The 16,600-nt window shown below is 44.9% G+C and overlaps 1 protein-coding gene across 5 annotated transcripts in view; it reads right to left on the bottom strand.

Annotated features, from left to right (window-relative positions):
* Window positions 1-16,600, bottom strand: part of SPTBN1 (spectrin beta, non-erythrocytic 1) — a 202,584-nt gene that overhangs the window by 60,553 nt on the left and 125,431 nt on the right. For all 5 annotated transcript variants that reach the window (XM_019662090.1, XM_019662091.1, XM_019662089.1 and 2 more), the window contains 5 exons: window positions 9,648-9,821; window positions 5,881-5,972; window positions 4,654-4,734; window positions 4,208-4,323; window positions 745-857 (listed from right to left, as the gene is read on the bottom strand). In XM_019662090.1, coding sequence (XP_019517635.1) covers window positions 745-857; window positions 4,208-4,323; window positions 4,654-4,734; window positions 5,881-5,972; window positions 9,648-9,821 — 576 coding nt within the window. The remainder of the gene's footprint in view (window positions 1-744; window positions 858-4,207; window positions 4,324-4,653; window positions 4,735-5,880; window positions 5,973-9,647; window positions 9,822-16,600) is intronic.

Consider the following 16,600-nt stretch of genomic DNA (forward strand, 5'->3'; position numbering starts at 1 on the left):
TGCAAAGAAAACATGAGCGCAACCCACCATGAGCACATGCACACTTAATGGCCGTTCTGTGCTACTTTGGCACCAGCACTTTCAACTTGAGGAGCCATTTGTTACTAGGCACTCAGGCTGTGGCCATTACTTGTGAGCAATGACAGCTTAACTCAACTGTAATTGGCTCTGTAACTCCCAACCCCCAGGCAAAGGATTTAAGAGTTTGAATGACTCCTATTGCATAAGCTCCAAAATTCCTAGAGAAACAAAAAGGGCTCTCTTTTTAAGGTCCTGTCCTGTGAATGCCCATTGATTTTCCATTCCTACTGCATTGAGAAGACAATGTCATCTGGTTGGAGGTGTTCTAAAATATATAGCAGGTGAACACCAGCCCAATGAGAAACAAAAGGCGTAATACTGAGGCCTTTCCAACTGTGGGAAGCAGGAGTTCAAGCCCATGACATTAGCTAGCTCACAATCAGATCCCCAAAATCCAATTTTCTGGAAAGGTTGAGGGGAAGGAGGTTTCAGGGTCTGACATCCCCCTCGAATGCCTTCCTAAATATTTCAGCCACCACTCCTACCTCCCTTAACTCCTTGGGATGAAGAGGCTTCTGCCCACTTCTTTGCCATCCGGAGACTCAACCCCAGACTGCTATTGGCTAAATTTATGGGTGCATGGGAGAGCAAGGGGCTCAGTGGCAGTGCATCAAGATGTGAACCTTAATTATGTCTCAACTTACAAAATCAGTGTGAGCTTACCTTTCCAATTCGTTTTCCTTCAACAGCCAAGGCCTTCATCTTAGAGAAGTAATGGTAGTAAGTTACCACATAAGTGATAATGGACTTCTCATCAGGATGGTCCACACTGATATCTGTAACCCAGAGAAGGTTTCCTTCAGTGCTCTGCTCACAGTGCTGCCACCCAGGCAGCAAGGACAACCCGAAACAACTTTTCAGCACTGAACAGGTCAGTGTCTTCATTTTCTGTACTTGCGTTATGCCATCAGTGCATCAATTATAAGGTTAATGAGGATGAAACCAGCTTACTAACTGTTATTATATAAATATTCATCAATGCCTTCTATTATAATTAGGACACGAAATCTTAAAAGACATGACTCTTTCCATAGAGGATCCCAGGCCACAAACACGACAAAATATCTGCAAAACCACTACAGAGAAATGAAGAGCATGGTAAGAATTCAGTGGGAATTGTAACTAGTAATGTGGCTACTACCCAGACACACAGCTCATCTTACTGCCCCCCCCCCCCCCAAACTGGGTTTGTGCTTCTCAGGTCCTCATTTCTGCCAATGACAGAACTTCTCCCAGTCACTCAGTCTTTGGACAGAGATCTTCATCTCCTTGTTACCCATGTCCAGCTAGTCACTGAGTCTGAGTGTGGATGATTCCATTTATGGAATTCTTACTGTCACTCATGGTTCAGACTCTTCCGGTCACATAACCAGATCTGAAGCACTGTTTTCATCACTGGATTTCCCTACTACCCAGCTCATGTGATACACTGCACCTAGTTGATTTTCCAGAAGCACAGATGTGACCATACTTCCTCCTAGCTCACAATGACTCGAAAGTGCTCTGCAGTCTGAAAAATAAAGTATAAGCCTCTTAGTCCTCTAGAATTTGCCATAACCTTCCTTCCCTTCATTCCATCCTTCCATCCAGCCATCAAATATTTGATAGGCTTCCTTTAATTGCCAACCACTGGTCTAGACATTTCTATTTCTATAGCCTACTAATTCTCAGGCACTATACATCTAAACCAAACTGAACTATTCATGACACATGGTCCCAAATTCCCAACAGTCCTTCCCTTTACATGAAATGGCCTTCCCCACCCCATTACCTTCTTCCTTCAAAGTCCAGCTGACAAGCTGCCACTTCGACACAGCTATTTTTCATCCCTACCGCTGGGATTACTGTCTCTCCCCTGTTCCCTTAAGGACTTCATTTGTATAGACATACAGTCCACTCTCTGCCGAGTACTATAATTATTTATGCAAGACGCGGTCTCCACGGACCCCTGCCTTGATAAGCCCTGTACTGCTCCACCTCCCAAATTTCTAGTGCTGTCTTGCACAGAGTGAGTAGTCAATAAATATTTATTGAAGGAGGGAGCAAATAGGTGAAGATGGCAATGAGTGAAGAAGTCTTCAAGGTTTGGCATTATTGGGTGAAGTACTAAACTCGGGATGGATCAAGAAGAGGATATACAGGATGACTAATTGATCAAGCTCTTTTTCAATATGCATTCACACCTTCACTTCTATCTTCCTGGCAGCCCTGTGTGACACAGGATTGTTTCTCCTATTTTAAGGATGAGAATACTGGGTCACAGGGCCAGAAAGTCCCTGCCCAGTGTCACCAAGGCAGCCAATGGCAATGGAGGCCAGAATCACAGCTTCTGTTCCCACCCCAGAGCCCCTGCTCAGCCTGGTCAAAGTGTGCCCCAAGGAGAAAGAACTGGAAAAAAGCCAGAAAAAAAATGCTGGTCTTGTACACAATTAAATAAACATAAAATGTCAACATAACTGGGAAGGAGTGAGCAGGCAAAGCCTTTTCTCTAAACTTGTCTACAACTGTATTTTAACCAATGACTGACTGACTCTGTGGGGGCATGAGACAACTAATAACAGCAGCCAGGATAATAATCAAGGTCAAACCCACAGGATAAGTGACATCAACTGCCTTTTTTAGCTCCTTGTCTTGTGATCTGGGGAAAATCAATCCCCTTTTAATACTGGGTAGTGATTAGAAAGATTAACTAATGAGCAAGTTAAACATTTTTTTGTCGTAGTGATTGAAAAAATAAAAGGTTCTTTATCAAAGCACAAAGAACTAGAGCTAAGAAAGAATGCCTTCCCATAATAAGGTAGGGGTTAAGTAGGAAGATTTATCACAGCCCAAGGAATTTTAGCTTTCTGTTTATATTGAGAAAACATTTAATGGGTTAGCACGAGGATAATTTTATCTCAGCTTCCTGTAGTGAATGTATCAGTGAATCTGATGCATTGGAAAACAGCAAGAAGCCTGCTTGGCAGCCTCATGACCTCAATCTGCCCTTGGGGAGTTAAACTTCCTGTTCTATATTTATAAGAACTTTAAATTTTACTCACATACAGTTTTCTCTAATATTTGTTCACAGTTCAGAGTATCTAAAAAAGAGCACTACAAAAAAATCCTTATATTCAAATGTTTTTCAAAATTTGAGAAAATGTCTATGCTTTTTAGCTCATGCTAAAAACAAGCCTAGAATTGGGATTTTTGTTAAGCAAGAGCTGCAAGCTGGAAGGACAGGACTGCCTCCGCATAGGTAAACGCTATGTCACCTGCAGTTAGTTTTTGGGGCCCTGCTGCAGGGACTCAGAGCAGAGAATGGGCTTCTGTGCCTCCCAGCAGCCGGCCACAGGAGACTGCGTTCTTCCTTCTTCCACCCACATGCTCCCCTTTCCTGCCGCACCTTCCTCATTTTAGCTCTTCTTGCTCATAAGCAAATGCTGCACAGCCTCCTTTAACAAGGCGCTGCCCCCAATCTCCCCCCACTCCCAGCCATGCTGCGCCCCACCACCCTGGGATGAAAGCCAGTCAACAAGCATTCACCGAGAGCATATGGCAGGTGCTCTTTCTTGAGCATAGCTGCTCAGAACTTTCAGTGACTCTCCACTACCTGAATAACCTCTAAAAATTTTAACCTGTTGGATCCTGCCCACTTTCCACTGGTATTTCCTATTATCAATCTAAACACCATTCCCAGTGAACTGCTGGTCCCCAAAAACGCCTTCCTCACTTACGCTCGCACAAGCCCCTCTGCCTGACATGCCTTCGCCTTCAGAATGTGTTTAAATCATACTCATCTTTCAAGGCCTTTTTTTTTTTTTTAGCTGAGCCATCCTGCCACCTGTTGGCAGCTCAGCGGCTGCTCAGCTCGGGCCGGGACTCGAACCGCTGTTGCTCAGAGCTCAAACTCTTGAGCGAGCTCTTTAACCAACTGAGCCACTCGGCCGGCCCTCAAGGCCTTTTGAAATATAATCCTTTGCACAAATCCTCAAGTAATGCCCACACCAAAATTAAAGTTCTCTTCCTTTCATAATTCCCAAAGCACATTGCACAAATAAAACAGATACAAAGCAGATCTTTTATTAACCCCTCAGTGCTACAGATGCTAATGGTGCCACCTTTTATCCCTTGAGTCCTTCCTTACCTTCGGGGTCCAACAGTTTGGTGAGGCCAAGGTGCTGCTCTGCCAGGTTAAATGCATTCTGGAGATTGTAGTGTGCATTGGATTTCTTTAGTTTGTCAAAATCTATCAGGTCAGGCCTATGGAGAACAATGGAAAACAACAAAAACCGTATGTGATCAACGAGACATGATTATTACTCCAAAAGTGTTAAAGTCACCACTTAGCAGAGTCAAACACCACAGTATTACTTAATTATCAAAGAATTAATCCTGATTTTTGAATAAACACTTGAAAGTTTGAGAGAACTGAGGATAATGGGAGAACTTGACAATGGGAGAATTTACGTAAGCTCTCACATTTTCCTCACATGGAAAGCGGGAATTCCCATGGTGGTGCAACACCTAAGGCAATGGATCTGGGGACCCAAAGTCGCCCAGATCTGCTACATTTACCCTGGAAGTGCTTACCGGTGTTTGTGTATCAGTGCATTGAAGGCCATGCCGTCCCTCCAGCTAGTGGTGAAGTTGTGAATGTTGACGTTGGGGTAACTGGCAATGAAAAAGCACAAGAAAAAAGAAAAGAAAAACCAACAGAATTACCACACATAGATTTATACTTTTGCTAAAACGTAGTGTTTTTAAAAAGTCTGTAAGCGCTGTAAAAATGTGAGGCAGTGAGTATCGATAAGGACAACCAAGTCAAAGCAAGTATCACCTCAACTTCAACTTGCTATCAAATAAAAATAAAATATATGTCCATATGGCTCTTCTTTCTTGGTGATTCAACCTGGAAAAAAAAAGATGTAAACGGTGTCCAAAACACCACCTTTCTGAGGAAAAAGTGACCACACCTAGACACCTCTGAGGCCTGCTTCCCTGGCTTTCTACTCTGTCAGCATAGGTACCAGGACCCTGCAGTCGCTAAGAGCCGAGTTCACAGGTTACTTTGGGAGAGGAAGCAGCTGGGATTACCTGACATGTGACACTCAGCTGGTTTTCTTATGTCACTGAACTGGATGAAGTTCTGTAAATCAAGTACCTCCCTGAAAAACATCCCTATGTTTGAAACTTACCCCTGATCAATCAGGAATTCTACATCATATTGATTATTAGCTTTGTATTTGAATAAAGGTTCCTACGTTCTAACTTGATCCCCTTTTATGATTTCTGTACTTATCACTGACTGATCGTGTTCATTACTGGCAATTTCAGTGAGCAACAAAAAAAGATGCATTTCTCTAAAAAAATATCTTCACTAAAATTTCAATGAAAGAATTAAAAGAAGGAAAGCTGAGATAACGTATAAAGATTACTCCTATGTTTACTACACAAAGTTCCCCCAAAGCAGCAGAAATCAAAGGGAGGAGAAAACCCACAACTGTTTTTTAAAGTATCATGGATATGATTCCTAAACATGGTCAAGGGGTTTTAAAATCCAAGATACACTGCTCTCTGGGGCTTCCTTAATAAAGAGAGGGAAACTGATTGTGGCGATGAGAGGTCCAGCATATAAATCAGAATTCCTTCCGTTCTGAGAGCTAGCTGAAAGGTCAGCATATCAGCTGCTTACGAGTTAACGAGACTTCTCAATGGAAGCAGTGGAAGAAGATACTTGTCAACACCTTGGAAGTGATGACTGCAGTGGAACTCAGCCCAGGGTAAAGCAGCCCAGGTCCTCTCTGAGTTCACACTCACCCAGCTGTCTTCATCTGGCACCACAACAGCAATGCATCCTTAGCAGATTTCTTCTCTTTGTTGTCTTCAGTTTCCACACTGATATCCTGGATCTAAGATGTACAAAGAAATGTTAGACGGACAGATGGGTCAGGTGCCTAATGACAACCCTAGAACAGCTCAGTCCTGCAGACCATCTCCTCGGAGTGCGTCAATGAAAACGGCTTTCTGAAGCCAGGGTTCGCCTTAAAGAAACGCCAGTCAGAACTCAAGTTTTCCACTTCGCAGAGATAAGATGAAAGTGAAGATGAGTTACCTGCATGACATCCCAGAACCTATTAGGAGTTGTTTCTGCCCTCAAACTAGCCCATCTTTCCAACTACAAGCTAGTGTGATGGTCCACACGGTACAAACTGAACCTCATCAGACCCCAGAAAATTTCTCAGTTCAGTTGTTCAAAACCAAACATTTTTCACACTAGGGTGTGTCCTTCATATAGAGGAGGACAGTGTGTGCACCACTGCCTGAGAACTGACCCTAAGTCTCAGAGAAAGCATGCACTTAAATGTTGTGTTTCTTCCATTGGTTTGTGCTATGGTCTGAATGTCTGTATCCCCTCCAAGTTCTTCTGTTGAAATCCTCATCCTGAAAGGTGATGGTATTAGCAGGTGGGGCCTTTAGGAGGTGCTTAAAAGTCACGAGGGTAGAACCCTCAACAAGCAGGATAAGTGCCTTATAAAAAAGAGGCTTCAGAGGTCCTTAGCGCCTTCAACCATGTGAGGACACAGCAAGTAGTTTGCAATCTGAACAGGGCCCTCACGTGACTATGTTGGCACTTTGAGCTCAGATTCACAGCCTCCAGAACTGTGAGAAATAAACCTGTATTGTCTGTAAGCTACCCAGTCACTGGTATTCTGTTATAGCAGCTCCAGTGGCCTAAGGCAGCCTGCATGTGTAAGCCATTCACAGGCAGCATACTTCTAACATCATACACAGAGGCTGGTCTACCGGCACCGCAGTCAGACTGCCTGGCTCTGGATCCAGGCTCCACCACCTACTGGGTGTCCTTGGGTGAGTCCCTCAGCTTCCTGTCTGAAAAAAGCAGCAACTGCAACAATGGCTCTCTCACAATGCTGCTGTGCACTTACATGAGTAAAGAGTATCAGGTGCTGAGCTCATTGCAAGGAGCCCATCAACGTTAGCTCTTTGGATTCGTTAGCTCTTTGGATTCGGGGCTGTCTACCAATTATGCGATTTTAGACAAATCCTCTTAATACCCTTTTGTCTTTAGTTTCTTACCTATAATAATAAAATGTGGAGTGGGGGCTGGGGAGGTGGCTGGTGTTGGCCTAGGAGGCCATCCATTATCTTTTAGCTCTAACCATTCCAAGGAGGATAAAATACTATATAAATATGGGATTAAAAGGAAACTTTCAACACAAAAAACAAGTAGAAATGGAAATAATTACACTTTTTTAAAAAGTCTCCATTTTTAATTGTGGTAAGTATGTGAAATCTGAGTTTGCAGAAACTCTCAGCTCTATTATTAGGATCATTAGCTCATGTGCAGAAAGTAAATGTGAAAGAGTAACTCACTCAAAGGGTAAGAGGCAGACTCACCAGGAAAGGCAGGTGCAACTTTACACATTAACCCGTCACCTGTCTTATGCTTCTATGTGAAGAAGGGGATCTGTTTCCACACTTGCTCGTTTAAACAGTCTATCCTTCTGAAATAAAGACAGCTCCCTATTTAGGCAAACTCAAAAGACTTTCATTCCAGCTTCCCAGACCATCTTTTACTCTTTTTAAAGGGACAGCAACATTACACCTGTGTGTCCATCATCAGTATCTAGTGGATACCTGCTACCTACACACAGGGCTAGGCACATCCGGGAGCTCTGGGGATGGAAGCATGCACACCCCACACGCATGCACGCACGCTGGGGACCTTACGACAAAGCTGTATATTCAGGAGCTGGGGGGAAAGAGATCTTTGTAGGCACATGGGGAAGCTACACACAGGAGGCAGAATGTGAACTGATGCAGAATCAATACGTATTTGTGGGATGGGCGATGGTTTAATAAGGCTGATGGGCCATGTAAGACACCAACACTGCAGGCCATGCAGTGACATCAGCAGCCTATGTTTCTTGCCTCACAGGAAAAAGAGAAAGTATGTATCAGCTTTACAAGTTCAAGTACAGAAAAAGACAAGCTGTCAGGAAGCTAATTAGTCAATGACTCAACCCAATTCATGCTGAGAATCCTGGAAAGGGCTGTGTGTGCCAGCTCACCAACATGGGCCCTGACCAGATGTGAAAAGAGGCCACCATCACGATGCCCTGCCACGCTCTGTTACTACCGGTCACAGGCAAGAGAAACAGAACTTCTTACTCTTACAAAATTGAGGTGAGGCTCAAGGAGTGTCCTAATTTCACCTCTGTTGGCCTAGAACTGGGCAATCGTTACTGAACTTAACATTCACTGCGTTTTAAAATCATTCAGGAACGAAATGACAGCAGACACTACATGAGAGTTCTGTCTGAAAATAAAGTCACTGATTGTTGTAATTAACTCCATTAATGATGTCATCTTCAATAGGGGCTCCCTCCTTAGACCTACTTAACTAGAATCACCCGGGCTGGGGCTGGGAATCTGAATTAGTAAACAGCTTCCTCCTAGGGAGTCAGATGATCAGCAGAGCTGGGGAACCACCCATGCAGGGCGTTTCTTTGTATAGCAGTTTCAGCAGCACCCCCACCCCCACCCCCCAGATCACTGTTAACTCAGACCCAATCCCAGGGGAAACCAGAAGGAAAAGGACTGGTTACAGGCTGATCTCAGGGTTTTAATAAAAATACAAAGAGAGCTGTCATTTGGTTTGTTTTTTCCCCTTTTTGGTGAGATTTTCATCTACCCAGAAAAATCAATCAGACTTCATTCATGAAAGGGGCAGAACAGGAAGGAAAGGCACAGAGAACACAGCCACTGAGGAGACAGGCCTGTTAGGACTTCTGTTTGCAGAGTAACCCGACGCTATGCTAAGAAGCGTTTCCTGCATTTCAGTTGCTAATTGAAAAGCATGAGCATGAAGCCTTCGCCTGAAGAAAGGACCAGTGATCAGGCTGCCGGAGGCGCCTCGCAGTCCTGCCTGAAGGGCTGTGTGATGCTGGGCAGGGTCCTGCCTATCCTCACAGTGAAGGAAATGGACAGGCTGACCTTGAGAGCACCTTTGGGCTAAGAGTACTATATTAGAGCCTTTCTCCTCGACTATAGCAAACCCGTAGCATCCAGCATCAAATAGACAAACATCAGGCTTTTTGCACATTCCCCCTGGACTCTGTTTCCTCACAGCCAAAGGAGAATGAGAAGGTGTCATAATCCTAAGCAGCTTCTCCTAAAAATATTCTATGACACATGCCACTGCTGGTGACATTCAGACAGCCTAATGCTATAACTGAGCATCAAGCACATCTTATAGCTTTGCTCCTGAAAGCTGAGCAGCGGACACCAGATGTTTAGAATAGGTGCCAGTGCAGTGGTGGGCTGGGGTGCAGCCCAGAAAACTCCTGATCTAGCAAAAGAGCCAAGACTTTCAGGGGCCAGCAAATCTGAAGGGGGATGCAGGTGCTCTGCCTACAGGGCAGCTGAATGTGACACACATCTGCACACCTGACTGAGATGCCATTTCAACCTGGTCTTCCTGGCCCCTCTGGAACGGGGAGGCCAACTTCACAAGGCTTCTCATACCTGGGAGGAAGGTAGAACCCCCCGGTCAAGTCCCTTACCTGGAAGCGCAGGATGATGGTCCAGATGAGGCCAAGGGTCAGCCGGTGGTTCCCATCTACGATGTCATGAGACCCCATGTTCTCAAGATGGACTCTCTGCTCCTTCAGGAACTGGAGGGCCTTGTCCACGTTCTCCAGGCAGTGGATGCGCATTCGTCCCTTGGTGGGTTTAGGCTAGAAGCAGGTGAGCAGATGGTGGAAACAAATCACCTTCTGAGGCAGAGACAGGCCCAGAGCTACTGCCCAGAGGATTCACACTTGCCCGTTCATGCGGCACTCCTACCCGAACCGAAACGTGAAAAACCACGTGTGCTCATTCCGTCCAGGGACAGTATTTATCTAACAGCCTCAGAAAAGCTTCCTTAAGGGATGGTAGCCAATCATTCTTTACGTTTTTGTTTTTGTTTTCATCTAGAAGCTACACAATTTATAAATGCTCACAGAAAGTGGAAGTTTAGAGAAAAGGGGACCCAATTTTCACAAAGAATTTCAGAACTACTGCTACCATCCATACAGCCTTTTGCAGATATATGGCAAAACACTTCTGAGGTGTTTTCTGGTTGCTTTAGACTAAAAATAGGTTTGCCACCTGCTGGGTTGTTTCCTAAGGGTGGCTCAAAATGAAAAAGGGGGACATACCACCAAATCAGGAAAATCAGGTGGTTCTGTGAGGGTGATGGGAGGGAATTGAGTAAAGGGGTGTGACTTACTCAAAAGAAAAGATAAAGGGAAAAAATATGAAAGCAGTCTAATTCAAATATCCCAAATGTCTCTTTCTTTTGCCCAGTTATATCAAAATCCAAAAGCGGAAGCACGAGATAAAGATAAATACACACAAAATTTTCAGTGGGTCTCTATCATCTGTGTGGACAGCAGGCTCATGGCCTCCCAGCCTGTTTCCATCCTACCCCCCACCCTCCCGACTTCCCACCATGCCCCCTCTAGAAGAGGCTGCACCTCAGGCTGATCTCACCATTTCACAAAGGCAACACCACCTTGTGCACACCCCGCAAGCCAGAAGAATGTACTCGGCCTGGCTGACTTGGTGGCTACCATCCTACCTCTCCAGTGACTTCTCAGCCCTCTCACCATCCCCCACCCACCTTTCAAGGCTCAGGTCAAGGCACAGCTTTCCTTCTAGGAGACATTTCCAACCATTCCGGTTCTTACAGGTCACCCTTTTCTCACAACTCTATACATCAATGGTCTGGACTACAGAGTTCAGGGACTTATTATAATGTATCTTATATTTTTGCTGTTTCATGCACTGCTCTTATTACTCCCAACTAGATCACTGGCTTCTGGAGAGCAGGAATGACGCTTTATATAACTCTGCTCTATACTCAGTGACCTCTAGTTTGGTTCAGAGCACAAGGCCCACACGTGGTGAAGTGAATGCAGATGGACTGGGCACAGTGTGTGCTATATGAGCCGGCCTCACAGGAAAATGCAGCCAGGTGTGCAACAACCTGGCACGCCCAGGTAAGGGCACCAGCCAGCCCCACGGCGATGTCTCGCCTGTTCCCACTCTGCCTCTGTAGTTGAGATCTCAGTTATTAGCTACATGGAAGACAAGATGACTTGGGTAGCAAGTGTTCGCTAAGTACCCAGTCTCAGATTATGTCATTTTTTTCTTGACTTTCTCTTCCACAAAAAAGAGCTAGTCAGCATAGAAGACCGTGCCATGACCCTGAGGAAATAAGATTACAAGGACAGGCCTTACCACAAGCAGATTCTATTTCCAAGTAATAGCAATGAAAAAAGAAATCCTCCAGAAGTCAACCTTTTCACACTATTTTGATAGCTTTCCTTACAAACCACCCATTCCCCCAAAAAGGCATTTTCTCTGAAACATCACAACTAATATATTGCAGGTATGTGGGAAATGCTAGTTCAAGTGATAACATTACATCAAAATCAAGCACTCTAATGAGGTAAGAAAAAGGTTAGATTTAAAATAGAAAGAGATGGGTTCACTCTCAAATTCTGTGACTGATTCTGCATCTGACATCGGCATGCTCTCTCTCAAAGATATGCCCAATGACCTCCTCCTGTCGGCCACAGGACCAGGCATTGTCATCCTCCTCTTCCTCAGATGGCGAGATGTGGAGAGATGTGTGTGGAATCAGTGATGTCCCTGATGAGGTGGGTAGCCCTACTGCCCTCGGGATAAGAAGTCGCACAGCTCTGAATGTGACTGTCTTGTGTGTACTTCTAGTTCCTCTAGAAGCGGCGATCATTGGTGATTTCTCATGGCTGACAAAATGACTGTTCATGCAGCCTTGTTAAAACCTTGTTCTAAGTTGAGGGATTGGGGATTAACTGCCTCTAAGACTGTGTGTGAGTTCTGACATGGGGGCCCTGACATTTTCTGTTTGCTGTTCTGAGGCCTTTTTCCTCTCATCTCTTTTCAACGATTGCACACCTGACTAGTGGGACGGTGGTCCACCTTCCATGTGCTGTTTCAATTCCAAAGAAAGTTTCTTCACACTACGAACTGCAGAGCAATAAAGACAGAAGCAGTCTCCTAATTGCAACAGACATTCTCCCAAGTCTACCTCTATGAGGGCAGGAAAGGCTATTTCCTCATTGAAGGTAGGGGGAAGAGAGTGCATGGAATTACAGAAGGTGTGTGGGAGGAGGAGAACAGGGAATAGATGGGGGACTGTCAGTATCTTCCCAAGGTCTATCGGGCATAACCCCTGCTCCTGCAGACTTTCTCTTAAAAAACTTGATCTCAAACGCACATGAGACATTCAAGCCTCTACTCTCTCTCCAAAAGCTCAGTGGAAAGTGTGTATGTTCTCACATGAATATGGGGTGCCAGGGTGTGGAAGGGGGTGTATGATAGGGGTCCAAACACTTTCCAGTCTAATGCCACATCACAGGGATCCCATGCTGATGCTGACTGGCTATGCCAGGTGAGCTGAGGATGCTTCACTCCAGACCTAGACACAAGCTCAGGTTCCCAGCCATCAGCAACAACAGAGCATGAGACAATGTAAGGAACTGAAATGCAAATGGCAGACAAACCTCTTTGGTGAATGATCAGACTCCTTCAAATGGTTAAAAAACAAACAAAACTCACCAATTTCCAAAGGCCAGAAGAAACTGAAAACTTTCAGGAGGCTCCCCCTCCCCTTGGGGGCAACTGTCCCAAAATCAAACCAAGATTTGGGGGGGAAAAGAGGATGACGATCTGCTTTTATCTTCCAAAGTTTATTTTTAATTTTCCTACTGCTCCAGGCCTTTATATTGTTTAAAATATCAAACATGAACAAACTGGAGCTACAGAATATGCTTTTGTTGGGCAATTTGGTGTAAAGAACAATGATTCTGATGTTAAAATTAAAATGCCCATGTTCAAGTTATAATTTCCCCACTTTCTAGCAAATCAGTGCCTTACTTCTCAACTGTTGATTAATAATTATCTCAAAGGTCTGCTATATAAGAGAAATAGTAAACTAATGATTATGGTGTTCTCACACCCACGAAGTGTCTCCACCAGCAAGGAGCACCTCACATATTTTCCTCTCAACAATTAATTCTACTTAAAAGGGGGGATTTGCCCCTCTCCCTATGCTACTTGGGCTTCGAACTGTTTATAAATAGCACACTTATCTGTAGACGATGAGAAATGTTTAATAGGTTCTAGGAAGAACTCTCTCACAAAGAGCCAGAAAAGTTGACGTATATCAACTGAAAGGCAAATCTAAAACCTGAAGCCCTATGCCCCCAAACAGTGAGGATACTATTTACTCCTCTAATCCTGACACCCCCAAACTAAATTCTGTACCAGAAAAAGGAAAAGGTGGTAGAGAAAAGTGTGGCTTGTTGGTGTCCTGAGGGAAGAGGAATGGGGTTGAGAGAGGGGAAAGGGTGTGAAAATATCTCAACCTCCATACTTGGGACTTCTATACACAGCAAGAACTCGACTTGCTGTAGAGGGCCAGTATAATTCACAGCTGATTAGGAAAACAAGTCTGAAAAGCATGATTTACAGAGGTATTTTAAATATTATTACTGCTCTGTAGCTAGTCACTCAAACTACGCTACCTATTGTGCAGTAAAAGTTACTAGATTTGCTGTTTCGCCCTGCTCTACCACCCTTATGTTTTTCAAGCTCTCTTCCTACATTTCATCTCAATTGAAGCTCACTCATCCTCAGCGGCATCTTAGCCCCTTTTAAACCAAAATAATAATAAGCCAGACATGGTGAGGTTAGATGGCATACTGGCAGCACAATATGAGGGGAGTGAAAATCAACACAACTACTTAAGTATACCGACTCCCCAGCCCTGTGTCCTATTTGCTTCAGAGAGGGTTTCTAAAACGTTTTAAGGCACAATACTTAGGTAAGTTTAGGCAGCAATAATTACAGGAAACTAATTTTAGGCAGGGTCAATGATCTCACAGAGCTATACACTGGAACACATTGGTCATACAGGATGCATAGCTCGCAAGATCTAAAAATTCTTAGCTGCCATTGACTGAGCAACTAACTGTTAACCTCTGGTAGGTGGCTTATATCTGCTATCACGTTTCATCCTCTTAATAACACTGTATAATAATAATAATAATAATAATAATAATAATAATAATATATCATTAATAATTATTATTACTGTTGTCATTTTATGGATGAGAATACACTGGTTTAGAGAGATGACATAATCCATGCAGCTAGTTAGCATGCGGTGGGCCCGGGTTCCAAAGCGCGTTCTCTTTATGCTGCACCCAGAACCAACAGTGGTACATGTTTCCCCATGAAAGGAAATAGAGAGGCTCAATTCCCATCTGGCAGATAGTTTTCATGTTTTTTAAAGAGCTATTTTTATATCACTAAACTTCCATCTTCTCAAAAGGAAGGAGTGATAACAATGGAGAAAATGCAACACAATGGAACTAGGGGGAGGGGTTCATCTCTCCATAATAAACACTTTTCTTAAAAGCCTTGCCCCAACCAAGAGTGGCAAATTCTGCCAAGAAAAAAAGCGTTCTCTGTCTTGCTTCACTAATTATTATCAAATTCCTAGTGCGACACAGGTTCGTTCCCACCGCAACATGTGCATTTCTGTCCTGTGTGTCATTTCTTATGGGGCAGTTTGAAATGCCATTGATGTGGAGACAAGGATAAATACCAGACTCATATGGGACTCAGGAATGGGGGGGGGGGCGCGGCTCTGCAGGCAGGGAAGTGGTTCCTCTGAGGAAACGCCTCCTTTTACCGATCCTCCTCTAAATAATTTTAACAAGCTTCCCTGCTCTTCCTGCACCATGGCCCGTGGCCTTGTGTTTTGCAGAAGCTTTTCCTGTTTCTCCTCCCCAACGTCCCTTCTAGTTCCAAATCTTTCCCAACCACAGCTCCGCCCCAGCCCTGCTCCGGACCCATCTTTTTTCTGACACCAAAGAAGGGGTGGGAATTATGGACTAAACCACCTCTAGCATCTGACAACATAATTCTAATTTCTTATGAGAGCACCTCGTCAAAGCCCTCTGAAAAGTGGTGTGGCCCTGGTCAAACTCGCTCAAGTGGGCCCAATGCCCTTAGAAAGGAACAAGGGCGCTGGATGGCCCCTTCCTGGTCCACGGCACTGCCCCCATTGCCCGTCCAGCCTTGAGTTTGGGTCAATTATACCCTGTGGGGTGTCAGGATTTGCAGAACTATAGTATAATCACAATGGCAGGGCTTTTGTCAGAGCCTAGAGATGGAGAAAACAAATGTTTTCTGGAGCCAATTTGGCCTCCTTGAAGAGGAAGACATAAGGCGGGGTCTCCTGGCAGGGTGTTTTGGGGGCCACCGGCGAGCTGGGCCATGCTGTTCCACCCTGGTAAGCCCTGCTCTCTCAGGATTTTCTCCATGGGCATCCAAAGCCACCTTGACACCACGTGGAGCAACAAGGGGTGCAGGATGGACCAGCCCTGGGAACTGGGAAGCAAGCTCTAGGCCTAGATGTGCCACATGCCAGCTGAATGGCCCTGCACGCTGCTTCCTCTCTGTGTTCCGGTACCTGTGAAATGAAGGGATCTAATCTAACTTAGTGGCCACTAAAGTCACTTCCAGCTATAAAATACAATCTATGTGTTGGACAGTGGAAGACTTACTAGCATGGAAGGTGAATTCTAAAGTGCCTGCTGGGCTGGCCGAGTGGTGCGTTGGTTAAGAGTTGGCTTGGGACGCCAGCTCTGAGCAGCAGGGCCCCGGTCCGGATCCCACACGAAGGGCCAAGTGACGCTGTGCCCTCAACAGCTAAGATGGTGAACAACAGCTCGACCTGGAGCTGGGCTGCCGTGAGTCGACGGCGACGGCGTGGGCTGCAGCCCCTGCTGCAGTGGGCTGCCATGAGCTACCATGAGTGGCCGGCAGCTGACGTGAGCTGCCAAGAGCCGCTGTGAGCGGCCGTCCAGTGGCCGGTGACCGATCTGCCTCACCTGGGAAGAGCGCAATGATAATATCAACATGGGCCAGTGAAGTGACATCCTCCACAACTAGACTGAAGAACAAAAGGACAGCAACTTATCTGTTCCCCTTCCCTGATTCCCCAACACTGTTTTCTCCCCCAATTCCCCAATAAAACAATAAAAAATTAAAACAAACAAAAAAAAGTGCCTGCTGACCATACTGTTCAGATGAAGAGGAAAAAGAGAAAAGACACTATTTGGTCTCAGTATACTGGCTGCGACAGATACTTGCTTATGTTTTGTCTTTTAATAAAAAATAGATTATCACTACACACACACACACACACACACACACACACACACACACACACACACAAATGCCTCTACTTAATACAGAGGGTAGGATGGGAATCACTCATTTCCAGACTCCCTACTAATACAATATAGTCAAACCCATTTCGTATTATGTCCCCAAACACATCAGGCTTGGAGCTTTAAGAATATAAACAAGGGCTGGGCGAGTGGCACGTTGGTTAAGAGCTGGCTTGGGA

This window comes from Hipposideros armiger, unplaced genomic scaffold (genome assembly GCF_001890085.2).
Source record: "Hipposideros armiger isolate ML-2016 unplaced genomic scaffold, ASM189008v1 scaffold_366, whole genome shotgun sequence".
Taxonomy (NCBI): Eukaryota; Metazoa; Chordata; class Mammalia; order Chiroptera; family Hipposideridae; genus Hipposideros; species Hipposideros armiger.